The sequence below is a fragment of the Eulemur rufifrons genome, chromosome 8 (assembly GCF_041146395.1).
Source record: "Eulemur rufifrons isolate Redbay chromosome 8, OSU_ERuf_1, whole genome shotgun sequence".
In the NCBI taxonomy this organism is placed as follows: domain Eukaryota; kingdom Metazoa; phylum Chordata; class Mammalia; order Primates; family Lemuridae; genus Eulemur; species Eulemur rufifrons.
Genome location: NC_090990.1, coordinates 31,780,183 through 31,807,049, shown reverse-complemented (window position 1 = coordinate 31,807,049; position 26,867 = coordinate 31,780,183). Strand labels below are relative to the sequence as shown.

The following is a 26,867-nucleotide window of genomic DNA, read 5'->3' as shown; positions in this document are numbered from 1 at the left end:
CGCCCCTGTAGCTAGGACTACCGGCACGCCCCACCATGCCTGGCTATTTTTTTTTTTTTTTCCATTTTATTTTTTTGTAGAGGCAGGGTTTTGCTATGTTGGCCAGGCTAGTCACAAACTCCTGGCCTTAAGTGATCTTCCCACCTTGGCCTCCCAAAGTGCTGGGATTATAGGTGTGAGCCACTGCACCCAGCCATGACAATTATTTTTTTCCTCCACAAGATCCAGCTTAGGCATCACCCGCTCTGTGAAGCCTCCTTTGAGTCCTTGTCAGGTACCTCCTGTGGGATCCAGCTGCCTCAGGGGCTTCCCTCCTCACGGATAGTACTGTTTCACTGTATGGTGACTATATATTTAACTGTCTCTCTTCCCAACTACATTGCACTGTGGGGACAGGAATCTGGTTAAATATAATTCGTATCTCCATCCACAGGACCTGTGTAGGACCTGCAGTGTTTGATGAATAAAAAGAAACAGAAAGAAAAAGTATCTGGTTTATTCAGGTTTCTGTGATCTTCCTGAGAAACAAATCTGAGTCAGTATAGATTAGCACTGTCCAACAAACAGAACTTTCTGCAATTATGGACATATCCTGTAGTTGCACTGTCCCCTCATGTGATTTGTGTGACTGAGAAACAGCTTTTAATCTTAATTTTAGTCACATATATCCAGTGGCTACTGTACTGGACAGTGCAGGTCTACACCAGTACTTCTCAAGAGGGGGCAATTTTGCCCCCACAGGGGACATATGCCAATGTTTGGAGACATTTTTGCTTGTCACAGTTGTGGGGGTGGGGTGCTTCTGATGTCTAATGGGCACAGGCTGGGGATGCTAAGCACCCTACCAAACACAGGACAGCCGCCACAACAATTATCTGGCCCCAAACATCAATAGTGCCACAGTTCAGAAACCCTGGTGTAAAGCATCTAGCACGAGCCCTTTGACAAGGACAGACCCTCAACTGCAGACCATGAACTGGGATTGCCCAAAGGTCCTGGGCTGCTCCTAGGAGGACAGATAGGTCCAGAAGGCCTCAGGGAAGCCCCAGCCCCTTCCCCCGTCAGCCGAACAACAGGCATTAATTAAGCCAGTGTGTGCTGAGCCTTGTGCTGGAGATGGATCCTATCCCCAGTGAGGGGCTGCCTGCCCTCCCTTCATCCAGGCTCCTTCAAGGATCCTGGCAGGCGGATGGGAGATTGGTGCAGGTAGCACTAAAGGTCCTAGCAGTGATTCATAGAGCCACCAACGTCTCTGACCCCACATGGTATCAGCTGCTTCCCTCATCCTCGTAGGCGATGGCAATCCCTCGTCTTCCACTCACAGCTTCTGTCACTGGTGTCTGACCCAGGCGGGGCTCCAGCCCCTGCCAACTCCGGGAACTAAGGAATAAGGCTGTAAAGGGAGGAGGCTCAGACTGAGTGTGCTGAATCGGGAGAAGGAGTTCAGCTAAGGGTGGAGACATGCACACTTACCTGCAGGACTGCTCTCAACCAGCTCCAGCTGGGGCCGTGGGGTCAGGGCTGAGCACCCAGGATCATCTGGCAACTTCCAGGCAGGTGGTGGTCGGAGATCCCCAGTAATGAGCGACACATCTGGGGCGTCCCACAGCTCTGATTCAGGTGGTGGAAGGGGCACATGGAAGGGAGAACCTGGAAAGGAGGGAGAAAGAAAATCCATACTGGCCCCCTAACTCCATGCCCCAAGTTTCCAGCTCAGGCAGTACCCCACCACTCACCAGGCAACAAGTCCGCATAATGTGTGAGGTGAGGAGCCAGGCCTGGAGGTGGCCAGGCAGGGTTGCAGGCAGCCTCCAGCTCACAGGGTGCCAATACAGGCCGGAAGAAGCTACTAGAAGGGTGGGGGGCTAGGGTGCCCAGAGGACAGGCTAACAGCACAAAAACATCCACCTCAGGAAAGTTGGCAAGCTTGGCAGGGGTGGGCCGCCCCAGGGCCAACACATAGCTACGCTTGCCAGCAGCCTGAGTCAGATTCCGCAAATGTGCCAGTGCCTCACGGTGTTGGGCCACACCCAATGTGCCCGCCAGCAGCCCCACCACTCGGGCATCTCTGGCCCTCTCTACCAGATATCGTCTTCGTGCCCTTAGCTTCTCAGCCCGGACACCCTCATCCTGCGTATGCCCTGTATCTGGGCAACAGGAGGAGAAGGGCTGCCCTGGGGCCCACCCCAAGAGCAGCCGGCTCAGGTCTGGGTCAAGGTCAGGGTCAGGGCTGGCCTCAGAGCCCCCCACATAGAAGGCACCATACTCTTCTAGACGCCTCCCTGGGGCCAGGGGGAAGCGGCGCCCAAAACGCTCCAGGGGCTTAGGCTCTGGACTGAGGGACCCCACTGGCAGAGGAAAAGCTGGGCTGGAGACTAGCAGGTCCAGGTACCGCGGGCGCAGGAGAGTGGCCAAGGCCTCTGGAAGAGAAGGAGGTGGTGTCAGGGTAGGAGCCTGGCAAAGCAAGAGCTCCCTCATCTCCAAGAGACTAAATGTGACCCAAAAGGCTGGGACAAAAACCATATCAGGAGCTCCATGGGAGTGTACTGAAGTGGGGAAATTATGGCATAAACCAGTCGGCCCACCCTTCCTACATATATAGGCATAACCTCTCACCCAGGGCGTGGGCACAGGCTGGCTCACTCAGCAAAACCAGAGGTGCTTTGGGGTCTGGGTTCTGGGCCTCAAAGGCCTTAGCACAGAGCTCCAAGGACACAGGACGTTGACCAAGGACGAAGGCGACTGGCAACGGGCGGGCCGGGGGGCTTAAGCAGGCAGGGCCAAAATGTACAAGAGCCTGAGCTCCAGCTTGCTCAGCACCCAGCACATCCACACAACAGCTGCAGGGAAGATACCATCAATGAGAGGGGTTCTCAATCTGTCACTATGGAAAATGCAGTCAGTGAAGAAAATGATTTCATGAAAGGAAGGCGTCATCGAAGGGAACATCAGGAGGGGAGCCATCACCATCATCACCAAGAAAAAACACGGCCATTGAAGGCAGACACCATCATAAATATGGGACTCCATGAGCCCCGCGTCCCTAGGCCCAGCCCACTTACGGCCAAGTTCACACCTGCCATAGGCTGTGTCCCCCAGAATGAACATCTTTGACCCCGTGGTCTCCTCCAGTCGTGCAGCTACGGCCCCAGCATCTCCCAGTAGCTGGTCAGGGAACTGCAAGGCCACCTGTAAGCATAAACTATGGAGTCAGGGACAGCATCTCCCCCACTGAGGGCCTCTTCAAAGGAAACCTTCTGTGAAACCCACTCAACCTTCAAAGTCCCTGGTCCCAAAGGGGCACTCCGTCCCACGGAGTAGGTGGAGGGATGGTCAACGCGCTGCGACAGACCCTGATTCCCTCCTCCCCTTATCCTCATGAAATCCCCCAAGATCCCCATCCTCTGGGCGACCCATCCCCATAGAGCGAGCCATCCCTCCCTAAGCCTGCCCTCACCCGTTGACACCCCAGGTCACGGACAAATCCAACGATTCGCTCCAGCTCGTACACTCGGTCGAGGTCCGCGAGAGGAGTGGGCAGTCCCGGGACCCCCGCCTCCCGCTCCAACGCCGCCTCCGCGGGGCTGCTGAACGTAGACTCCATGAGACACCGCTTGGGTGGCGGGATGCAGCAGGGACTTCCCTGGGTAAGCTTTCGGGCCCGCGTCCTCAAGAACAGCCTTCAAAGGGTCAGGGTCGCTCGGTGAGTGGAAGGAGAATCACAGTTTGGCTACAGCCGGTAGATAACCCCTCCAGCCATCCAAACTCCCGTGTCTCCACCACACATGGGCCTGCCGTGAGATTACTTCCGGGTTTCAGAGGCGTGGCTGACGGCAATCTTACCAATCCTAAACCGGCTCCGGCCGCAGAGACCCAGCTACCCGTCCCAGTCCGAGGCCTGCCGGAAGCGCCTCAGAGGGCGGCGCGGAGCCTCACGGGTGTTGTAGTTCCCGGGCGCCTCCCCTTCGGGCGCGGGGAGTCTTGCGGTCCGCCCGCCGCCCGCGCTCGGCAACACAGACTCCCTAAAAATGGCAACCCCAATTTGAGCAGCTCCTCTCCGCCGGTCACTGTTAAGCATTTCATGTGCAATTTATCCTTTGGGAGGTAGCATCGCATAATTTTTAACTCAAACTGCCTGGGTTTGAACATTGTGCTTGGCCACTTGCTTTCCTTATCTGCAGAATACCTCTTAATAGAATTGTTGTGACCGTCAGATTAATTTACATATAAAACTTTCATAGTAGTGCTTGGCATATCACATGCAGTGAAAGCATTTGCTACTTATTATCCTCACAGCAGTCTGTCAACCAGCCAAATACTGAGCACTTAACTGTTCATCAGGCACCATATTCTTAGTTTACAGTCTTTGGAGTAAGAATTATCCCATTTTACAGATGAGGAAACTGAGGTTTGGAGAGACTAATTACTTGTGTAGTAAGATGCAGCAAGTCAGTGGCACAACCAGCACCAAGTCCAGGTCTATTGATTTTTGCAGTGGGGCCTTAGACCATTCTCCTACTTTATATATGCTACGTTTGCTCATGGGGATGGGGGAAGGTGGAAGAAGACATCTGGATACCATGTAGTAGGAAACAGGACTAAAGGTATATGAAACACCCCCGAGAAGTAAGAGCTCAAGAGTAAGGTGAGAATGGGACTGGGGAGGGGGAGGGAAGAACAGAGTGGTTTCAGGGGACAGCGGATGGCAGAGGGGGGCTGCTGCTGCCTGGTGTGGGAAGACGTTGAGTGAGGAAGAATGGAGGACACAGAACTTGTGCAAAGGTGGGGGAAAGAACAGGGTATAAGTGGGATGAATGTGGGAGTAATTCCCCCATCACCTCCAAGGAGACTCAAAGCTCATGGATGAGAGTGGGAGAAGTCAGTCCTACTCTTCAGATCTTATTGAAGAGAAGGCTGGGATACCTGAGAGGCAGCCCAGGTGAAACTATGGCTGACGAGACAGAAAGGAAGGCAACCCCGCTAAGGAAAGAAAGCAAGAGCAGGCCAGGAACTGTCCCTGGTCCTGACCACTCCCTGACCATCCTGTGCTGGAGGTCCCATAGAAGCTGGGAGCTATGGGTACAGACAACACTAGGTCCCGCCTTGCTCCTCCTCTAGGGGCTGTGATACCTTCTCTCCCCCACCCTCACCCCCACCCCCACCCCTCGGCCCCTTTCTATAGCCCTCCTCAACTATGTGCAAGTTTAGGGCGCTATAACCCCACACCAGAAACCCATCCTGGAGCTCAAAGCCCCACTCCACTTCTCCCCCAACTGGACCCAGCCCTACCCCACTTGCAGCCCAAGGCCCCAAGTCCTGTACCCAGGAAGCCTCCTATTCCCATCAGAAACTTCCTCAAAGCAGACTTCCCTTACCATTCTCCCAGCTTATGGTAGCTATGACTAGATCAACCTTTGTTCAGGGCAGAACAAGGCAGGGCAGAGCTAGGGGCCTAGTACTCAGAACTGTTGATAACAAAAATGTATGCATGCATGCATGTTGGGACTAATTTAATGGGGATGGAGGGTTGATGACACTACTGCAGCCCCCACCCCACCCCAAAGGAAATGGCAGTTTTCTGAATGGCTCCAGCCTAGGTGGCTTGGCTACAGCAGTACCTCTTCCACCCTAGGAGTTAGAGGGTGTTCCCACCATTCTCTCCCAAGGCCTGGGCCCAAGCGTCCTCCCATCCTTCCCCCAGGCCTCTGGACCCAGACTTTCAGTTAGGCGGTGGTGGCAGCAGAAAGGAAGCAGAGGCAGCAATGAGGGTCCAGGTTTACTCGTTGGGGACAGGGAGGGATGTGAAGGGGTGGGTGGGACAGGGGTGCCCCTCAGTAGTCAGCTGTGTAATCTGTGCCATGTAGCCCCCGGCACAGCAGTGTGAACTCCTTCACCATCTCCTTCACCCGCCTCTTGTTCACTCGCTCACTGAAGAAGAAACAGGAGAGCAGGTTAGCGCCATCCACTACCACTGACTCCTCGTCCCTGCCCAACAGGCCCATCCCAGCTCTGCTCACCGAAGGATCTGTTGGCTGAAGGTGTCCTTCTGTTCAGGGCTGAGGCGGGCAGAGGGAAAACCAGGTGGCTGCAGTGCCTCCTTGATCCACATGCTCAGAAGACTGAAGCAGTGTTTGTTCAGTGCGAACAGGATGTCAGCAAAGCAGTCCATGAGGCTGCGGGAGGCCTGGCCCCCGATGGCCTGAGGGAGAGGAGTTCTCAGCACATCAGGGTCTTGCCCCTTCTGCAGCAAGGATGCCTGACCATGCCCCAGGCCCTCTGGGACAGTTTCTAAGCTAAACTGCACATCACAGTGAGTGACGCTTTTTGAGAGCCAGCTGATCCTCACAGCAACCCTAACAACTTTCAGCCATTTAAGAAAAATTTTATTCTTTTTAGGTATGGAGTTCTTGCTCTGTTACCCAGGCTGGGGTGCAGTGATGTGATCATAGCTCACTGCAGCCTCAAAGTCATAGGCTCAAGTGATCCTCCTGCCTTAGCCTCTCGAGTAGCTGGGACTACAGGCACATGCCACCACACCCAGCAGCCATATAACTGAGGGAGAAATAGAATCTGAGAGCTTAGGGAACCAAAGGCTCAAGCCTCCCAGCAAGCCAACTGCCTCAGCAGTGAGGCTTCCTCCACCCCATCAAATCCCCACTTGCTCCACCTCACCTCCAGCACTGCTATGAGCAGCATACGACCATCCTCCTGGACCACCTTTCCTACAGATTCTACTTCCCCACACCGAGGCAGCAGCTCTGTCTGCAGAGGATGGAGAGGCCCATCAGCTCCAGCTCCTTCCCCTCTCTCCCTGAGGACAAGACCTACACACCCCAACCCTACCCTCTAGAGTCCTGGGCAGGGCAGGACATTGGGGTGGCAGGGGTCAGGGGTCAGTGTGGAACTCACAAAGAAGCCACAGGAGGCCTTGACAGTAGGTGCCTCAGGGAACTTGAGGGCCAGCACAGCTGTGGGAGAGGCAGAGGCAGATCAGATGGGGTCTAAGGATCCCCTGGGAGCCCGAGGCCCACCTGTCCACTTGGCGCCACTTACCACACTGGAATACAGCTTTGACATCCAGTCGTTCACACAGGAACAAATCTGGTTTCCGCTTCAGAGCCTGCAGGAGGTGGAGCTGGTAAGCCCAGCCCCACCCAGCTCCAAGGACCATCCCCCCACTCACCTGCCACCCCAGCCCCCAACTTCACACATTACAGGTAGAGGCTGATGAAATCAGCCACCCAGCCATCTCTGGGGGACCCACACCTCCTTGGAGTTCAATAGGTCAGGCGAGGATAGCCCAAGGGATGCTGTATACACGTATGTGTGCGTGAACACACAGGAGTATGTGAGAAAGGTTGCGGGTGGGGACCATGATGTAGAAAGTTTGGGTTCCAAACACCTTCCCTTCTCTCCTCCATCAGGGCCAGATATCCTGCAGGCTCCAGGTAGCCAACAGTGACTTCATTCTGATTCACAGAGGGAGAGGAGGCCCCCTGGGTTTGTGAACAGGGCACCAGGAAGGAGAGATGGCAGCCAGACATGGAGTCCTCAGCCCAAGAGCCACCTCCCATGTCCCACCTGCATTCCTCAGGCACCCTCCAGCTCCTGCTCAAGGAGAGGAAAAGTAGGGCAGGAGCCTTGGAGCCTCGGCGCCACCATTCACTCAGGATACCCTGTGTGCAGGCCCTTCTCAGCCATACCCACCCCAGAAGCCAGTGCTGCCATAGTGGGGGAACAGATGGAGTGACGGGAGCACACGGCCCAACCCAAGTGGTACCAGGGCATGACTGGCATATCCTCAGGTCACAGGAGACGCTCTGCACAGCTCCAGCCATCCTCAAACACTGCTGCTCCCCAGCAATGAATGCCCCCAGCATGTACCACATAGACCACTACCCTCTAAGCCCTCACATACCCTCTACCCTCCATGTTTACTCATGTGCAAACACCCCCACATGCACCCTGACTTAAAATGCCCTGCTTATACACCTCTATCACACCTTTACACACACACACTCTCCCACACCTGCAACGCACCCAAACACCCCCACATCCCTAAGCCATGTCCACACACCTACACCACCAACCTACCCACAGTCTTCCTGTACACTCTCCCAACACACCCATCCATAAATACACACTCAAACGCCCTTGCCATCACAGATATGCCTGCACAGGTACCCACACACACATCTATCTAGGCCCAGAACACTCCCCCTCATGCCTCACCCCCTCCTACCCCATCAACTGGACTAAAGTTCCGGAGAGTAAGAACTGTGCCTGCTTTTGCCCACCATTACATCCTCAGCACCTAGCAAAGTACCACACAGGTATTACACGTTCAGTAAATATCTGTGGAATGATTGAGCAAAGAAACACTTTATTTACCCCAACCCTCTAACACACAGAACCCCCATCACACTAACTCCACACTCCCACAGCCCAACACGTATATCTTCCAAACCACACTCCAACACAGACACACCAACCCCACAACACAGTCCTGTCCTCCATAATACACACTCCCACAGCCCAACAGACGCACACCTCCGACACAGATCCACGCTCAAAATCCATCAATGCCCAGCACACCAACAAACAACACAAAACATCCATGTACAACACACATCAGTGCACGTGCCTGTGCTTCAACTACACATTTATCCCAGCACCCAACACAATACACGTACTACTTACAGCAGCAGGTGATTTCCGTTCCCTTCCCAAACCAAACTCAAAACATACAAAATAAGGTCCAACACACTTAAACACATATGAAACGCAAACACATCCTAATGCGTTCTCACAATGGAGCCTGCACCCCACCTCCCAGCAGCAGCACAACCTCTCCAACAGCCCGACTCTGGCTCCACCGGGCACATTCGTCTTCAGTCCCTCCCTTAGGAGCTGCTCCCAGCCTACCTCTCAGGAGCAAGCTGGGGGCACTGAGGCAGGCAGTTCCCGGCAGGAGCACGGGGACAGTGAACCCCAGGCCCTTCAACTCCAACCCTACCCCTGAACTTCTTGGGCAAACCAGCCACACAGGAGCTGCTGGGCACAGTCACCACTTCCTCCTCACCCCACTCCCCCACCCCTGGACCAGCCCAGCTGCCTCCCTTCGGGATCAGCCTCTCCCTGGTCTTTATTGAAGACTGAGCTAGTTGAGGCAAAGGGGCACTAAGGGAGGATGTTGGGTTGTCAACTTCCACGGAAACAGATGAAGAAACTCTATTCAACTGAACAGAAAAAAAATTTGTCAACAGAAAGCTAAAAATAGGCTTAAATTGAATTTCAACATAAGAGAAAGAGAAAGAGAGAGAACAGAACGTGAATGAATAAAACTAAAACACACCTGTGCCAGGAGTTGCATAAATGAATCAACAATATCAGGATGATCCCTGGGCCCTAAAATATAATAAAGATGGAACTTAAGAAAAAATTATACAAACAGCAACTCAACCTCATATAGTTATGTGGGACTGAGAGCCTGCAGGGAGACAGCGTGGGGGCACATGAGCAGCAGGAAGCAAGATAAAGAAACAAAACATACAAAAACCATGAACTGGGAGAAGCCCAACAGAAAGAGACGGCAAAGTGAAGGACGGGCCTGCCCCAGCTCCCCCCAAGGGGCCTTCTACCTACTCCCCACTCCTCCTCAGGTCAGTCCCCCAGTGATCCCTTGGTGCTCAAGCAATTCTGGACTCTATAGAGCTGAAGAAACGGCCCCCAAACTCTTGCTGTAGCCTCTGGCAGGCTGGGGTAGCCCTACACTGCTTCCTAGCACATACCTCCCCACCACCAGCCATCGAAGAGGAGACCAGGGCTGGTGGCGGGTCAGTCCTTGGTATCTCCTTTGAGGCTTGGCTGCAGGCCCTGGAAAGGCCAGGGCATCAGGATCTGAGCAACTGTCCCCTCATTATGATGGCCTTAGGGCTCTTGGTCTGGCTAAGGAAAGGAATCTATTGGGTCCACTTAAACCAGAGGACTCCCATCCTGGGTAGGGCAGCGGTGTGCCACGGGGATGGCTGGGCAAGGCACTGGTAGGGCCCAGGGGAGGAAACAGCATCATAAGGTCAAAAACAATAGCCCCACCCCAGCAAAGCTCCTCCACATGGTCATGGACTCAGCAGAGAGCCAAGCTCAGGGCTTAGGACCAGCTCCCACCATCTGGACAGGTCAAGAAAGAGGGAAACCAGTCAACGTGTCATCCCATGGTCCACTGGGAAGGCAGAGCCTGAGGAAGGAATGGCTAAGACTGGGACAGCCTAACAGGTATGGGGGCCATCCTCTATAGCAAGACAACCAACAAGCTCAACAAATATGATGTTGGACACTTCTGCCTCCAGTTCTCATGATTCCTGAGGCAAGAATAAAGCATGCACCTGGAGCTCCTACCCAGGCTGCTCCACTCTCAGGAGGATGTGGTGCAAAACCATCTGCCTAAGACACCACTAAGTAGCTGTGTGATCTTGTGCAAGCCACAAATGCTCAGTTTTCCCATCTGTAAAGTAAATAATCTCTGCCTTGCTTCCTTCTCTGGGCTATGAGGAGCCACTAATAAATAAAACCTGTCCCTTTCATATCTGAACCCTGAGGTACTTAAATCCTGGCAAGTGAAGCCCAATGTGCCCCACGCCTGGGTCCCACTACAGAACAGCAGGTTCGATGTTCAGCAGCCACCCGGCTAGAGGTAGGCCAGGCAGTGAAAGGTTCCCAGGGCAGGAATCCCTCACCCTCCTTTATTTAACAGTATCTGAGACCAGCTCTATTCTGGCCTCATTCTGAGCACGAGGAATGTGGAGAGAAGAGACTCAACCTTGCCCTTGAGGAGCTTAATCTAGGAAGAGAGACAGACATGAAGGCTGATTATTGTGTGTGGTTGGTGCTATATCAGCAGCATGTACATGATGCCATTTCAGCACACAGTTAAAAGCACCCGATTCTGCCTCAGAGAAGTTTCTCTGAGGACTGATATGGTCTTCCTCCTTTCTAAGGCATGAAAGAGTGAGAGTTCATCCAGTAAAGGGCATAGGGCATTCCAGACAGAGAAGCAAGCACAGGATCAAATGAGACATGGTAAGTCCCATGGTGAGTGTGGCTGGAATGTTGGAGTCATGAGGACATTGGCAGGAGAGAACATTAGAGGTATGTCAGAGCTTTGTCACGTGGGTGGGGAGGGGATAATAATCTCAGGGCAATGGGAGCAATGAAAAGGTTTTGAGCCAGGAAGGAAAAATGCTCAGATTGGTGTTTTTATAAAGAACATTATATCTGTAGTTGCAGAATAGACTGGAGAAAAGGGTAGATGTCAAGGACACCAGGTAGCAGGTTGTTGAAGTAATCCCAGTGAGACCCTAAACTGAGGCAGTAGCCATGGATTGTGGGTACAAGGGGGCCAGCTGAGGGATAATCAGGAGCCAGCACTTGTCCCAGATAAGGTACAAGGAGTGGAATAGGTGGAATTGAGAGGACAACCACACCTGGGTTTCTGGCTCAGGTTTCTCCCAGTTTGGAGCTAGCCCATGGGCCATAGAAACAGAGGCCAGGATCACAGGCCCAGACACTGAAGATATGAGCAGAGAGCATTCTGGGCTCCAGCTGTGACCCCCCTGGTGAGCCTCAAACCTGGGACCACAAAGCTAGGCAAGACCCACAAGGCCGCCAGAGCAGCGCTGTTCCTTTTCCAAGCTGGAAGCATGGGTTAGACAGCACAGGAAGCCTGGAGCTCCTGCTCCCAACTCTCTCGGACAGAGGGCCACAGTGAGTTGGGGGCTGGGAGCACAGCCAAAGGTACTTGACTTCTGGCCTAGAAAGAACTAAAGCTTGATGCAGGGAAAGGAATCACACTTTCTGAGTACTTCATGTACAAAAACCCCAAGCCAGGGGCCCAGAAGGTACAACTTTAGTACCTAAAACAATCGTCAGGTATAAGGTATCTCCATTTCACAGATATGGAAATGAAGGCTCAGCAAAGGTAAGTGACTTGCCCAAGGACACACAACTAGTTGGTGGTGATGAGCTTAGAATCTAGGTCTATCTGACTTCAAAGCCCATGCTCTTTCCACTTTTCATTATGTCCCAAAGGAAAGGAGCCAGCCTAGTGCCCCAAGTCCCTCAGAGCCTCTGCCCCCACCTTTCTCCATATCCAGACTGGCCCTCGGCCCAGTAGAAGACATCAGGCCAGTAGAAGACATCATTCGCCCTCTTATCCACTTCAACCTAAGGTTTCAACTATGTGTAAGGTGACAATTGTGCTGTGCTTGATCCCACAAGTTTCCCATCAAGTCCCATGTGCAACTCAGGGGACAGAGGAGAACAGAGTGGGCAGCTTTGGCTCCCCAATTGGGGAAGCAGAGGCAGTGGCAGTGGCGGCAGCAGCAGAGACCCCAGTCAGGACCTACCTTGCTGGAAGAGAGTGAGTGTGACGGAGGTGACAAGCAGGAAGAGGGCCTCAATTGGAGGAAAGTGGGCAGGCTCATGAGCAAAGATGTGGACCAGCTACAACAAAGCAAGGAATTCTGGTCAGTTGAGGCCCAGTCTCACGAGGACAAGTCAACACCCCTGGAATGTAGGTGGGGACCCAGCCATGACAGACATCTGACCCACCCCCACTCAGGGTCAGGATCTTTGACTAGGATGAAATTCCAGAACACTGGCTGCCCCAACCAGAAGGCCCACCTGTCGAGTGAGGTCAAGAGCAGAGGCCTGGGGGATAGTGCTGTACATCCGACCCAGCATCTCACACAGCTGTGGCACCATGGGGGCAAAGTCATCCAGCAGCGTCTTAACAGACTTCTCAAAGATAGCACATACCGCCTTGGGAAAAAAGCAAAGGGGCCCCATTCAGTAGATCACAATTGGCTGGAACGGAACTAAAGCCCTGCACAGGAGGCCTAAGAAAGGGCCCTTACCTATAAGCCTTGCCTGGCCCTGCAAAGCAAGGAGGGTAAGCAGGTCTGACCCTCACCCTGAAAGGCAGAGGACAATAAGGCCCTTCACAGAGGGGCACAGGATATAACTTTGTAACTTAACTCTTGCTGCTTACATCTCTACCATTTCCTCTCAGGGAACAGCAACAGCAACAACAACCTGAATTGAAAAGGGACTAAAGGCAGGTCTCTGATGCTAAGGCAGATGCTTGACTGTCACTCAACCCTAACATCATAGTCCTCTCGTCAAGCACCTGTTGTGACACTGGGGAGTTCTAAATGTCTTCCCAAAAGATTCTCTGTGTCCATGGGGCAGGATTCGCCTCTCCTATTTTCTCCATACCATCACAAGCTGAAGTGGGGACAGCAACACCTTACTCCTGCTCCATCACTGAGCAAACTCACCATGGGAGCACAGAACAAGGGTGAGGGCTCACCTCCACCACCTGGGCATCATTCAACCATTTGCTCAGCACCTTCTGGATAAGCTGGAAGACCTGCTGCAGCACCACCACCACCTGAAGACATAGGGAGAAGTGAGATGCCCCTGCCATCACTATGACCCACCTGAGAAGCACTTGGCAGAAGGGAGTAGGGAAGGAGTTTAAAACTATTACCCCAGACTACATATTGAGGACTCAATGCATGGGACCCCTGGGGAAAGAAGTGGTTTGCTGAACTCCCCTATGAATGAAAGAGGAGGATATCCTGAATTCTAGGAATTATCTCAAAGGAAGCCTCAAACTGCAAAGCAAATATATCACAAGTGCTTCATAAGATTATGAAAACTTTGTAAACTTAAAAAAAAAAAAACTTGAAGCCAGGAGTTTGAGACCAGCCTGGGCAACATATCAAGATCTTGCCGCTACAAAAAAAATGTTTTTAATTGGCCGGGCATGGTGGCATGTGCCTGTGGTCCTAACCAACTTAGCAGGCTGACACAGAAGGATTGCTTGAGCTCAAGAGTTTGAGGCTACAGTGAGCTATGATGATGCCACTGCACTCCAGACTGGGTGACAGAGACCCTGTCTCTAAAAACAAACAAACAAAAAACACCACTCCCTATCCATCTCTACTCAGTAAAACCAAGGCTATGGGCTTGCCCTTGAAGAAGTGGAGATGCTGTTTCACCCAAATAGGCTTGGTGTAGGGAGCCCCAAGGGATGTGTTGATGCGGGCACCTTATGGAGGAGGTGAGAGCAGACTGAGGTCCGAATAGGTGAGGGAAGGCAGGATGATGACTACCACAAAGGAGAAGGGGCTCTATGGGACCATGGTGGCCGAGGCGTGGTCTGGAGCTAAAAGGGTAACTGAAACTGGGGTGGGGAGTTGAGCAGAGAAACGAGGATACCTATCACTTCCTTTTCTTGAGAAACCCTGGAAGATGTTCTTGGAACAATGACCACAGCAGTCCTTCATATTTGTAGAGAACTTTACAATATGCAGACTGCTTTTACTCAAGACCATAACTGCTATCCATCACAGTTCTATGAGATGAGCAAACCAGACATTCCCATGTTTATAGCTTTGAATGGGAAGCCGAGGCTTGTCCAGATCAAACAGCCTGGAGGACCCAAGCCCCCTGTGCCTAAGCTTATCACAGTACCTTTCACACTGCTTTGTGACAATCTGTTTACATGCACTTCCTCTAGATTGGATGCAACTTGGAGGCAAGAACTATTACATGCAGAGGATGTAATAAGCAACCTCAGTGCCCACAAGAGACACTAAATGCTGAAGTAGAAGGCTCCACAGAGTTGGAGGCTGAATAGCAGTCCATAGTAACATTACTTGAGGGTTGAAAGATATAATGTCAGTGTCCCTCATGGAACTCAGGAATTGGGCTGGGGACAATGGCAGTATCACCCACAGGATTGAATGAGACAATACCATCACTAGCTACAGAGTGGGGTGGATGATAAGGACATTCACAGGGCCACAAGACCAAATACATCACCCCCAATGGGGCCAGGGGTCATGACATTAGCCACAGAGTTGGGGAGTGGCCATGACATTCCCACGGTTTAGGAGGGGGGATGGCAAAGACAATGTCACCCACGGGGTTGGGTCCCTGTGGCACTGGCAGCTTCCGAAGCTCAGGGCCTTCATGATCATCCTCATGATGACTGACATCCAGTGTGGTGAAGAGGTTGGAGAGAAGCCCCAAGATGTGCACAATGGCCAGCTTGTTGGAGGGATTGGGCTACGGAGAAAAGCAAACCAAGCTCCAGATTTCCCAGCCCCAGCTTGGTCCCCAGATCACTCAGCTCCAGCTCTGAATGCCACTTCCAGCCCCACCCCTTATCAGCCACAGCCCACACAAGGGGAAGCCCCAGAGTCCCAGTGCTGCTTCCTGGCCCCCAGAGCTCACTCACTATCTCTTCTGCCAGCTTCTCCAGCTGCTGGATATAGGGTGAGATGAGTGAGTGCAGGTTCTTAAGGATCTCCTCCACCTGCAGAGCTGACAGCAGGAAGCCCAGTGCCTGCATCAGCCACATGCACTGGCTCGTCTGTGGGGCAGAACATGGATGGTCAGTCCCGGCCACATCTGGTTGTAGGTGGGAAGGAGAATGAGGCTCTTGGAGAAGGTTCCAAAAACAAAGAATCAGGGACAAGGGGGTAGGGGAAGGCAAAAGATAGGATTTCTGGAATAAGGGAGTCCCATAAGACCCACAAGGAGATCCCTAGAAACTCTTGAGCCGCACCTTGTGGATTTGTTTCATCAGCACATCCTGGGGATAAAAAGAAGGAAGGTAGTATCAGCACAGTGTAGAATGTGCCCTGAGGCCCAGCACCACCCAGGGCCCCTGCATACCTGGGAGACAGCCACGATGTTGGCAGCATAGGGTGGCAGGTCATACTTGCACTCTCGGCAGATCTTCTTGAGGGTGGAAACAGAAGAGACAGAGAGCTCAGGATTGCCCAGGGCATGCAGTACAAGGGGCAGAACGCTGTTGATCATGACAGGGTGGTCAGCTAGCCATTCAGACAGAGCTCCTGGAGGAAAGAGGAAGAAAGGAGGATCTCTGAGGCAGGCTGGGCTGGCTTTGTACCATGTCCCCAAGGCAGACAGAGCTCCTGGCAGGGTCAAGTTGCAGTCCCAGCACAGATCATTGCTCATTCAGATAACTGAATGGACAAATATGCATGTGCATGCCCAAACATGAGCCTTACAGCTGAGAAGCAGGAAAAGGTTACTCAGCAGAGGCCCAGCACTGCTGTTCCATTGACAGCGAACTAGCCTCACTGAACTGCAGCTCAGTGCGCTGTAGGAAGGACGCCTAGACCTGCCAGGACAGTCAGTTGGCTGCAACACTGACTGCACATGTGGGCGTGTGTCTCTCCCATTTTGGATAGGACCCAGCATGCTGGCTGTGACTGGGGATGGGTGCTGTGGCTCTGGGAATGTGGTCACGGGCATGTGCCAGGTCTCACCAATAGTGAACATGACAGTATCTGCCAGCTGCACGTTGCTGATGCTGATCCGTGGGATGAGTCCAATGAGCCCAGGCACGACATCAGAATAGTTGACGTCAATGGTCTCTGCGATGGATTGGAAGCCGTAGAGCAGGGCCTCTGTGTGCTGGGGAAAGAGGGTGCCACTGGCTTGGCCGAAGAGCAGGGTGTGACAGGTCTGGGAGGGCTGAGGGAATCAGGCTTGGGAGGTACCTGCCAGGAGTAGGGCTCCTCTGAGCTGGTGAGCAAACGACCCAGCTTGTCATAGAGGTTGCTGAGCAGCTCGGCCCCCAGCATCTCATAGACATACATGAGTGTGTCTGAGATGTCCACCCTGAGAAGCAGATGAAGGCCTTTTATACTGCCTGGATCCTGACCACAAGCCCAGGAGCCTATCCCAGTACCCTCACAACCCTGCAAAAATGCCTAGAGAATAGAGAAAGGAGCCTCAGGAAGCCTGGCCTTGGGCTCCTTCCCTCATTGCCTTCATTATTGCAGGACTCCCTTTAGAGCTAGGGTTGGTCTGCTACCATCACCTGTAAATTCGGAACTGCTCCTTCTCATCTGAGGACCAGAATCCATATTCCTCATCAGAAGGGAACTGGGCCTTGTGCAGAAGCACATCCACCAGCTGGAAGTAGACTGGCCGGTATACCTGCTGGTACACAGCCTGCTTCTCTGCCTCAAAGGACAGAATATCATCCTGAGAGAGCCAGGGAAGAGAATCAGCCACCTCACCAGCAGCCACAGAAGCCCCCATAATCCACCTTCTTTCATCACCGCCCACTTCTACTGGAGGTCACATAGACACACCTGCAGTGTGTACCAGAAGGTGAGGGTTAAGGAACTGGTAGTCTCATTGACAGGATAGTGGCCAGGGATGCCCGTGCAGAACATAATCATGTTGACAAGTGCCAGAAAGCTCTGCCAGTGCTCTACTTGGTCCAGCAAGGCCCTGGGGAGGAAGAGACATAGTAAGGTCATTCTATCTCTCTCAAGGGGGTTCCATAACCCCACTCTTAGAGAGGCACTGCTATCCCACCCCCAGCTAACCCACTCCTCACCGGGAGTGGTTCTCGCCCAGAGCAACAGCAATGCGACAGATGCCATGGGAGGTCTCCATGTCCCCATTCTGCACTGCCTGTCGCAGTTGTTCCTGCAGTCCCAGCACCAGTGGGATGAGTTTCAGGAGTGTGTTCACATACCTGGAGGCATGAGGTGAGAAAATCCATCAGAACTGTCTGCCTACCCCCCAGCAGTTTTGAGAGAAAGGTACAATCTTCCTGTCTTTTATCAAAGCCCTCCTCCCATATCAAATCCTAAGCAAAAAAAGGCCAGAGCCTACATGGCAGCTTTGATGCTGCCCATTTTGGGAAGAACCTTAGGTCAGGGACCTCCAGGAGAACCCTGGAAAGGAAATATGAGAAGGTCAGTGTTATGGGTTGAACTGTGTCCTCTAATTGGACTGAGAGTTGATGCTACAATGAGTTAAGATTTTTAGGGAGGTTGGGATGCAGTGAATGTATTTTGCATGTGGTAATGACATGAAGTTTGAGGGTCCAGAGGGCAGACTATTATGGGTTGAATTGTCCCCCCCCCCAAGATATGTTATTTGATAAGTCTAACCCCCAGTACCTCAAAATGTGACCTTATTTGGAAACAGAGTCACTGCAGATGAGGTCATACCGAAGTAGGGTGGGCCCCTAATCCAATGACTGGTGTCCTTATAAGAAGACATCCATGTGAAAACAGAGACGTAGGGAGAATGCCATGTGAGGACGAAGGTACAGACTGCAGTAATGCAGCTGGAAGCCAAGGAACGCTAAAGATTGCCAGCTAAAGAAGCCAGAAGCTAGGAGGAAGCAAGGAAAGATTATCTTACAGGTCTCAGAGGGAACATGGCCCTGGCAATACCTTGGTTTCAGACTTCTAACCTCCATAATTGTGAGACAAAACATTTCTGTTGTTTAAAGCCACCCAGTTTGTGGCATTTTGTCACAGCAACCCTAGGAAACTAATATAGTGTTAGGGGAAAATGAACAAAGGTGGGAGACAGAAGAGTTAACACAGACTCAGGAGCCCTGTTAAAGAAGACTTGAAAAAGCAGCAACAGCTCATGAGAGCATCAATCCCCACCAGCCACTCCACTCTCTACCACCAAATCCCAACTGCTGTGTCATCTGGTGGTGGTAGGAAAGAAGAGAAGTAGATGATGAACTCAGAGAGAGCTAAGAGGCAAAATGGACAAGTCTCGATGATTGATTAGATATTAGGATGGGTAACAGTCAAAGACAATTCTCAGGTTACTGGCTAAACAACTAAGTAGATGGTGAAGCTATTTACTGAGACCTGGAGGGGTGAGTAGAGGGAAACAGTAACACCTTTGATGGAAGGTGGGAAGGTGATAGGTTCCATATAAGGCATGTTGACTCAGAGGCACCTGGTAGGATATGCAGGTAGAAGGATCCAGAAAGAGCCAGATATAAAACCCTGAAGCCCAGCAGAGAGGTTAGAGCAAAAGACATAGATCTGGGAATCATCAGCTAACAGCTGGTAGTTGAAGCTATGGGAATAGATGAGACTTGCCCAGGGAGAAAATGTTGAATGAGAGAAAAGAAGGCCTAGGTCAGAGCCCTAAAGCACAATGATCCCTAAAGGAGGAGCAGAGGAAGCCCAGCATACAAAGGAGACAGAGAGATGGCTAGCTCCATCCCACTGGACCCCTCCCTAGCAGCCTGCTCTGTGGAGATCAGACTAAGCAGAGGAAGCCATACTCTCAGGGGGGGATCAGATGCTTGGGGCCCCTCTGCTGTCAGTCATACTATTAGCACAGCAATCTACACAGGGAGAGGGGACTGAGAATCTAGAAGGAGTTCTATCTGGACTTGCCCTAAGCAGGTTCCTAGGCAGTAGCCTCATAACCTTAGTGGGAGGATGAAGAGGACAAAAAGAGGCAACCAGCCCAGGGACACTGGCCTCCCTCTCCACATTCCCATTTCCACATTCTTGTAGGAAAACTCATCCATACCAGCATACCCCCAGCCCAGAGATAGCCCCAGAGGGTGCCGCCTGGAGACAGCTGGGATAGCTTCAGTCTCATGACCCTGACACGGGCTGCACCACCAGACAATGGACATTTTCAGGCCAGACTCTGGCACAAAAAGCAGGGGCAGGGCCAAGTCTGTGGCACACAAGCTCCCCAGCAGCTGAGATGGGGGCAGGAGGTAGTGCCCTACCCCCATAGCATGCCCACTGTATTCCAAGGCTGCGAAAGTTCACACAGACAGCAGGTACTCAGTGAAGGTTCTTGATTTGTCTTATCTAAGCCTCATAATAGGACAAGTCAAGGACAATGTAGCCTAGAAGGGCTGAGTATTACTCAAGGTCATACAGCAACTTAGAGGCAGATTCCTGGTTGAAATGGCCCCTTAAACTGCTAGAGGTCTGCTCTCTTTCAGGGCCCAACCAGAATTTCCCCAGAGGATCTATGCAGATCTCAGTCCGTATCTCCAGTCATAACTGATGGGAACCCCCAACAGCCTAATTCACTTTCTTTCCTCCCCCAACCCCCAGTGAAAAGCTTTTCTAGGATTAAAAACATATTTCAGGGGGAAAAAAGTATATTTCATAGGAGAGAGCCAAGAAGCAGCAGCAGCCATGGAGGAGCACAAAAAGGGTGACTTGAGTGTAAGCTCAGCCAGGGGAGGGCAAATGTCAGGACACCTGGAGAAGGCAGTGCCTGGATGACGCAGGAATCAAAGCCACTGCAGGTGACTTACCCAAGCCCAAGCTAGGAAACTAGTCTGGATAGAGTAAGGTCCAAGATCTGACTGTGGGCTGGGTGAAGCTCACCCATGGAGATAGATTTCCTACCACCTGAGCACCTGTGTCTGAGACCTGTGAGTGTACAGAAGAACAAGTCTGAGGCCCCAGAGGTTTCTAGGTTTAGATGAGGGAGACAGGGAGGATGTCTTTAGGATCATAGCTGAGGCTGGGTTCAAGATGCCTGGCTCCAGTTGGTCAACATGAGCAGCCTGGCAGAGCTGCTGGGACTCCTCGGCTGTTGCTCACACTGAGCTCAGCCCAGACCTGCAATTAGAGCTCCAGGAGCAGAGCTGAGAAAATGGGGAGAGTTGCTAAGCAACTAAGGGGCTGCAGCCAATGGGCGCCCAGGAGGCTGTGGGTTACCTCACTGGCTCCTTGCTCTCTCATTCGTTCAGAGGAGAAGGGGCATCAATTACCTGCCAAAGCCCTTGAGACCGGCTGGCGGGTAAACTCGGGTGTATCCAAGGACACCCCACATCACCCACACACTTCCCCTGATCAGTTCCCTTAGTCACCAACTGTCTGAGCCCATCCAGCACTTGAGCTTCAGGCTGCCAAGAGAGGCCTTGTCCTGGGACTTGGTATTCACCTTAAGCTGGAAAACCTGGGAAGCTAGGGGACTGGTATCATAATAACCACCAATACAATAATGATACCAAATACTAGCAAATGCCACTTATGGCGTACACAGGAACCATGCTAAACCCTTTGCAGACATTCTCTTATTTAATCCTCATACCAAAATGTTCTTTCATTTTTTTAATCAACCCCAATGTTTTAAAGTTTTAAAAGGCAATGGTGAAGCACATTATCTATGCTTGTGCATATACATATGCATATGCATACATACATATATATAAAAGGTACCAACCCTTTTTCAATTTTAACCACAAATCTACTAGGCCCATGGTCTGTTACATGATTCACTTTCTACTTCTTTATATGTTAGAAAGGTAGAACACACAATCACACACAGTCCCCAATTTAAAACATGTGACGTATGAGTGACCTACATGTACAAATGGGTGCTACTGACTCCCCCACCCCACCAGTGGCCACAAAAAAACTCCCATTACTCAGGGAGTCAAAATATTCTTTATTGATACCAAGGGCAGACCCTGTGCATATTATCCTATTTAAACTATTACAACAACTCTGGCAGGTTGATAAGATCACCCCATTTTACTGATGAGGAAATTGAGGCTTAGAAGTGGCTTACCCACGGTTTCAGATCTAGTAAGTGAACTATCTGGGATTCAAACTCAGACGTGACTAACGCCAAGGCTAGAGCCATTAACCACTCCTCCATGCAGTTTCTTCCAGTGGTTTTCCCTTCCAACTCTGCCAAGTGTTCCCAAAGCCCTATCTCTGAAATGTCAACGTCAGGCCTCCAGTCTTGCCCTTTCCAATCCAACTTATACCAAACATCTCAGCAGGCCATTTTCTCTGCTTAAAATCCTTTAATATCTTTACATCATCTTCAGGATGATGACCGAAATCCTCAGCTTGGCCAACAAGGTCCTGCATGATCTAGGCCCAGATCTCTTACAACTCTGGCCCTTAAACCCTGCTGTCTAATCACACCCAACGATTTACAAATCACCAGACTCCCCAGGCTCTTTCACACCCTTCCCTTGCTCAAACTCTTTCGTCTGTCTGCAATGTCCTCTCCGTCCATCACCTCCATCTGGGTAACTCTTACACAGCCTTCCAGGCACAGCTGAGTTGTCACTTCCTCCGGGAAGGCTTTCACAAGCCTTAGACTGGGTTAAAGCCTCCTCTGGGCTCTTAGAGCCCCCTGCTTCTCCAGGACAGCATTTGTCACGTTGACTGTACTTTGCCCATTTGTGTGTCCCCTAGATTGTGAGCTCCTGACACACAGAAGTTAAAGCATTCATCGATGTGCTTTCAGTGCTCAGCACAGGGCCTGACATAGCAGGTGCTCAAAGAACTTTCACCACTTCACTATGGTTTCTTTTGAGCCTTTGAATGTACCACGATACTGCCTACCACAGGTCTTTGTACTTGCTGTGGTTCCTGAGGACTGAACATTCCTCCCCTCTCCCCCAGTCTCCTCCACCCCCACCCCTCCCCACTCAGGCAACTCCTACCTTCATCATTCAAAAAATATTGAATGCTACCATGTATCATTGTCCCAGGCACAATGTGACAAAGTAAAATGACAAAGTCCCTATCCTCACTGAGTTGAGAGACTAATGGGGAGACATACATTAATTTATAATGAAATCATGTTGTAGGCTAAGAAGGAAAAATATTGGAAGCTCGGAGATAACAGAGAATACCAAACTTAGTCTTAAAAATCATTGAGGACTTGCCTATGGAAGTGAAATTTAAGATGAGGCAGAAGTAATGTGTCAAGTACATGTGGTGGTTCGGAGGCTAGAAGGAGCATAGGACACTAAAGAACTGAAAAGACCATGTGAGAGCATAGAAAGCAAGGAGAGTAGCATGAGATGAGGCTGATGACACCATATTGGGCAGCACCTTTATGAGTGATATTGGAGATTCTGAACTTTATCCTAAGAGCAATGAGAAGCCACTGAAGGGTTCTGATCAGAAAGGAAAGATCAGATCCTCATTTTCAAAAGATCACTCTGGCTGCTGGGACAATGAGGGGTACAAGAGTGAAAACCAGGAAACTGGTGAGAAAGCTCTGCAATAATCTGGGGAGAGAGATGATGACAGCTTGGACTAGGGTGGTAGTAATGGAAATGGAAAAAAATAGATTTGCAATATGGTCAGGAGAGAACAGCTAGGACTTGGTGGCTGGTTGAGAGGAAGAAAAGAGCCAAATATTTTAATGGAATAATTCACTGGATGATGAGTTGTTTAACGTCTGTCTTCCTCTATGAACCATGAGGATAGAGACCATGTCTTGTTTGGTTCCTTGCTATCTCTAGCATAGGACCAGGCATGCAGTAGGCACTCAACTAATGTTTATTGACCAGAGGGATGGATAGGTAGTTGACCAAAAGGCTCTCTCTCTCTGGGCAGGGGGGGACCAGCTTACCTCTGGGAATCAGGCTGTGAGATGGCGTTGACAATGGCCTCCACACTGCTGTCGAAGAGCTCCGAGTCCTGCAGAGCAGCGAAGGCAGCCTGAATGAGTGCCTCACAGTCCTGCAGTGGCACCTCCAGCTGCACCCAGCTGGAGAAACACTTGAGCACCTTCTGACGCACACAGCTGGGTGAGCTGGGCTGCTGTAGCAGCTGCTCCAGCAATGGGAAGACAGCCCCACACTCCACTGCCAGGCTGGCCCGTACCAGGCCTTTGCGATACTGGGGAAGGCGGCTGGTCTGGAACTCCTCAGGCAGCACTGTCAACAGTTCTAGCAGGGCCAGGCAGCGGCCCTGGCCATCCACTGGTGAGTCCTCAGCCTGGAAGAGTCGTACCATATCTGCCACAGCACATGGCCAAGCGTCAGGCATCATGCTGAGAGCCAGCGAGGCCAGTGCCACGCACAGCCGAGTCAGCACAATCTTGGAGCCACTGGCAAAGCGGGTGATCTGGGTGAAGAGCTGTGCCTTTAGGCTTTCATACTGGTCAGTGGGAATGTCACTCCAATAGCGAGAGATCTTGATATGCAGAGCACTGGCCCCAAAGTACTGGATCTCAGGTACCTTGTCAGGCTGCAGTAGCTGCCAGCTGAAGTGCCAGGCCTGTGGGGAGACCTGGGCCTGCATCAGCCACTTCTGAGCCAGATTCTTGTTCTCAATGTTAGGGTCATAGTAGAGCTGGTGCAGCGCCTGCAGGACAGCACAGGACTGAACAGGTGCTGGCCACTCTGGATCCTGCCAGAGCCCAGAACAGAGGCATGACTTGGTCCTGTAAGACTGCTCTCTCTCCCTGACTGGGGGGCTGAGCAAGGAGAGCTCAGGGCTCTGCAGTGTTTCCTGAGCCTGGGGTCCTGCTGATATCTTGAGAGCCTGAACCTTGCCCATGCTCTACCATATCCTCTTCTTCTTATAGCAAAACGTTATAGGTTCAGACAGGGAATCTCCATAGGAAAGCAGAAAAAGAGGAGGCTGAGCTCCCCAACGGGGAGGCACTTGAGGGCAAGGCCCAGGTAAAAGGAATGGCTTTACAGGGATGAAGCTAAGCCTGCGAAGAGCATGGAAAAGCCTGAGGGGCCCTGACCCTCCCAGGAGCAGCTGTTCCCATCAACTCCAACGGCTCCTTTCAGCTCCCCCAGGATCATGCCTAGGTCACTCCAGATGCTGGCACCAAAGCCAGTGTGAAATTTGAGCAGGACTAAGATTTTGCCAGGCAGCCCTGGGGCAGAGACATACTGGAGGGGGAGGGGGAGAACATCCCTCAGAGAGCATATGTGAAGGTCCAACAAGCTGATCCAGAGAAGCCTTGGCCATAGCTGCAGCCCTGGCAAATGCCTAGCTGGGAGCTCTCAACTAGCAGAATCCCCCCAGGGTCCCAATTCCAGTGGGACTTCACAAAGTAAGAAAACATTGATTTATCTCCCTGGTAGCACATGGAACAGTGCGCCACCATGCCAACACTGCCCATCCCCAAGGGGTGGGAGAGTGAATCCAGGACCCTGACTCCTAAGCAGGCTCCATCCAAGTAGGCTTAGCTCTATTTGTACCCCTGACAGCCAGTTATGACCATTGTCCCTTTTTGGCCCCTCGGGGATGCCAAAGCAGGCAGAAAACCGAAGCAGAAGGGATGCATCCTCACCATTTGTTAAAGCAAAGAGGGGTCAAGAATAACAAGTGAACATCTGCAACCATCCCTTGCTTTCCAGCAAGGTAGCCCCATCTTCCCATTCATCCTAGGGTCCATGCATTCCTGCATTCCAGGCTGCAGGGAGCAGATGCAGTAAAGAACCAGAGAAGCAGTACAGAGAAGATAGACGGGGCAGTGGAGGTGCCTGGGAGGGCCATGGCGGGGAGCTATGTGGGCAGATGAGTCGGAAAGAGCCCTGTAAGGTTGCCAGCAGGGCCAGGACCCTTGGACACAGCACAAAACAAAGGGAGCCAGCCCCATTCCTGCCTGCCCAAGACTGGTCTGGCTTTCATCCCATAACGGAAGGACCCTTCTCCAAAGCAGAGTGAAAACATAACCCAGATTGTTTTGGTTCCAAATTATTTTCTGAGCCCTTGGCTCAATAAAGGCATGTCCAGGATGGTTCAGCATCAGTATCGTTCCCCGGGACTGAGCTGCAGGTTTCCTGGGTTCCTGGTTTCCTACCGCACTGCTCATGCAGTTCCCATGGAGCTGGAGAATAGCCAGTCTGGCTGGAAGTCTAAGCCATCAGCACCCTGAAGGGACCATCCCAAGAACCTAGAGTACTGTCCACAGCGACCCACCTCTAAAGAAGCCAAAAATAGCCTATTAGGGCACTGCAACACTGCTGTCCTCCCTGCCCAGAGAGAGCAAATGCCAGGTGCTTTGGGGGCACCATCCCAGCAGGCATCCAGCCCAGGCCTGAGCTCTGGCACTAGTGACAGTCCCTAGAACTTCTGCTCTGTCACTGGAGTGCCCACCCCAGAACCATCATACCTTCTCCACGTTCTCCACAGTGAAGTCCAAGGCTGGTGCTGCTCCAGCCCCTGCAGCCCCCGGCTGCTCCTCCCGCCGCTCCATCTTTGCTCCCTGCCTAGCAGGGAGGTGGACTCTGATCTGTGTCCTGCTCCAGCCCCTTGGCTGCTGGCCCCCTGCTAGACCCCGGCTTGGGTGCCCAGGGAGTGGCGGGGTGAGGGGGGGCCCAGGGCGGGCATGGCTGCCGAGGCCTCCCCACCTCGTTTGGGGGTGGGGGGCTTGCCAGAGACCAAAAGGGGTGCCCTTAGGAGACCCACTGAGGGGGACTCCAAGGAGGGAGCTGTCAGTGAGGAGCTCGCAGGCGGAGGTCCTAGTGGTAGGTCACGGCTCTGTCCCCAGAATCTGTGAGGAGGGAGTCATAGGAGAGGGAGGCCTGTGGGGTAAACCGAGCCCCTGGCCCGTGAGGGGTCACAGGGTAGATGGCCTGTACCCACAACACCCTCGTCTGGGGGAGCTCTCTGGTGCTATGAGGAGGTCAAGGGGCTGGGGGGTCACGGGGGAGAAAGCCCTTCGCGGGTTATGGAGGCGTCCAATGAAGCGCAGAGGTGCAGCTTCGCGAGTCAGGGGCGAAGAGTCCGTGGAGTTGAGAGGCTGAGGCAGGTCCCCTCCGCTCGGCCTGGCCCGCGCTCTGCTCTCCGCCCGGCTCCTGCCCGGCTCCGGCCGCTGCCTCCGCCCCAGTGACTGACAGACAAGCCAGCCCAGCCGGGACGGGCCGGGGACCTCACCAAGGCGCGGGCTGTCCCGAGCGCCTGTCCGCGGTACTGTCAACTCAGGCCCCCACCCCCGCCTGTCCTGGCCCGGCACGGCCCGGCACGGCCCAGCGGAACTGCGCGGAAACTCATTCCGGGTCCTTGCCCCTGTCCTTACGCCAGCCCGCGCGCCCCCGAGTAGGCGACGGAGTAATGCACTGCCCCAGGCCCCCGCCGAGGCTAGGCCCCGCCGCTGTGCACCCTGGGAAATGTAGTCCTCGTTGCGCCAGGCCGGAAGGCGGCGCCTTGCGGAGGAGGCCGGGAGCACGTGGATTGGGAACAGCCGGGCCCTGCCTGTCCTAGGCCTATAGTGGCTGACAGGCACTC

At 52.5% G+C, this 26,867-nt stretch overlaps 2 protein-coding genes across 7 annotated transcripts; both read right to left on the bottom strand.

Moving 5' to 3' along the window:
- Window positions 1-480: 480 nt before the first annotated feature.
- Window positions 481-3,877, bottom strand: DPH2 (diphthamide biosynthesis 2). 6 transcript variants are annotated; one of them, XM_069477830.1, is made up of 7 exons: window positions 3,844-3,877; window positions 3,458-3,680; window positions 3,077-3,189; window positions 2,617-2,840; window positions 1,737-2,420; window positions 1,474-1,650; window positions 507-1,393 (listed from the first exon to the last, which is right to left on the bottom strand). In XM_069477830.1, the coding sequence occupies exons 2-7, from the start codon at window positions 3,602-3,604 to the stop codon at window positions 1,269-1,271; spliced, it is 1,470 nt and encodes a 489-aa protein (XP_069333931.1). In that variant the 5' UTR covers window positions 3,605-3,680; window positions 3,844-3,877; the 3' UTR covers window positions 507-1,268. The 6 variants fall into 6 exon arrangements, with proteins under 6 accessions (XP_069333930.1, XP_069333932.1, XP_069333934.1 ...); XM_069477829.1 differs by lacking the exon at window positions 3,844-3,877 and having other exon boundaries at window positions 481-1,393; window positions 3,458-3,767; XM_069477831.1 differs by lacking the exon at window positions 3,844-3,877 and having other exon boundaries at window positions 481-1,393; window positions 3,468-3,767.
- Window positions 3,878-5,493: 1,616 nt separating this feature from the next.
- IPO13 (importin 13) lies at window positions 5,494-26,485 on the bottom strand. Its single transcript, XM_069479835.1, has 20 exons — window positions 25,753-26,485; window positions 23,245-23,981; window positions 17,453-17,593; window positions 17,202-17,343; window positions 16,925-17,091; window positions 16,602-16,722; window positions 16,368-16,515; window positions 15,748-15,929; window positions 15,638-15,664; window positions 15,308-15,442; window positions 14,992-15,135; window positions 13,370-13,450; window positions 12,682-12,819; window positions 12,405-12,501; window positions 9,356-9,408; window positions 7,054-7,120; window positions 6,910-6,968; window positions 6,673-6,762; window positions 6,018-6,199; window positions 5,494-5,928 (listed from the first exon to the last, which is right to left on the bottom strand). Exons 1-20 carry the CDS (start codon window positions 25,834-25,836, stop codon window positions 5,832-5,834), a joined length of 2,892 nt encoding a protein of 963 aa, XP_069335936.1. The 5' UTR covers window positions 25,837-26,485; the 3' UTR covers window positions 5,494-5,831.
- Between the last annotated feature and the right edge of the window lie 382 nt (window positions 26,486-26,867).

Bases quoted from the DNA above. Each gene is read 5' to 3' on its own strand.
- IPO13 (XM_069479835.1), bottom strand. From the start codon at position 25,836: ATGGAGCGGCGGGAGGAGCAGCCGGGGGCTGCAGGGGCTGGAGCAGCA. The intron at 23,982-25,752 runs GTATGATGGTTC...GCTGTCCTGCAG, and splicing joins CTGTGGAGAACGTGGAGAAG to GCGCTGCACCAGCTCTACTA. The intron at 15,443-15,637 runs GTGCGGCTCAAG...TCTGCCCCACAG, and splicing joins TGATGAAACAAATCCACAAG to ACGAGCCAGTGCATGTGGCT.
- DPH2 (XM_069477830.1), bottom strand. From the start codon at position 3,604: ATGGAGTCTACGTTCAGCAGCCCCGCGGAGGCGGCGTTGGAGCGGGAG. The intron at 2,841-3,076 runs GTGTGAACTTGG...TCTTCCCTGCAG, and splicing joins GGGGACACAGCCTATGGCAG to CTGTTGTGTGGATGTGCTGG. The intron at 1,651-1,736 runs GTGAGTGGTGGG...CCTCCTTTCCAG, and splicing joins TTATGCGGACTTGTTGCCTG to GTTCTCCCTTCCATGTGCCC.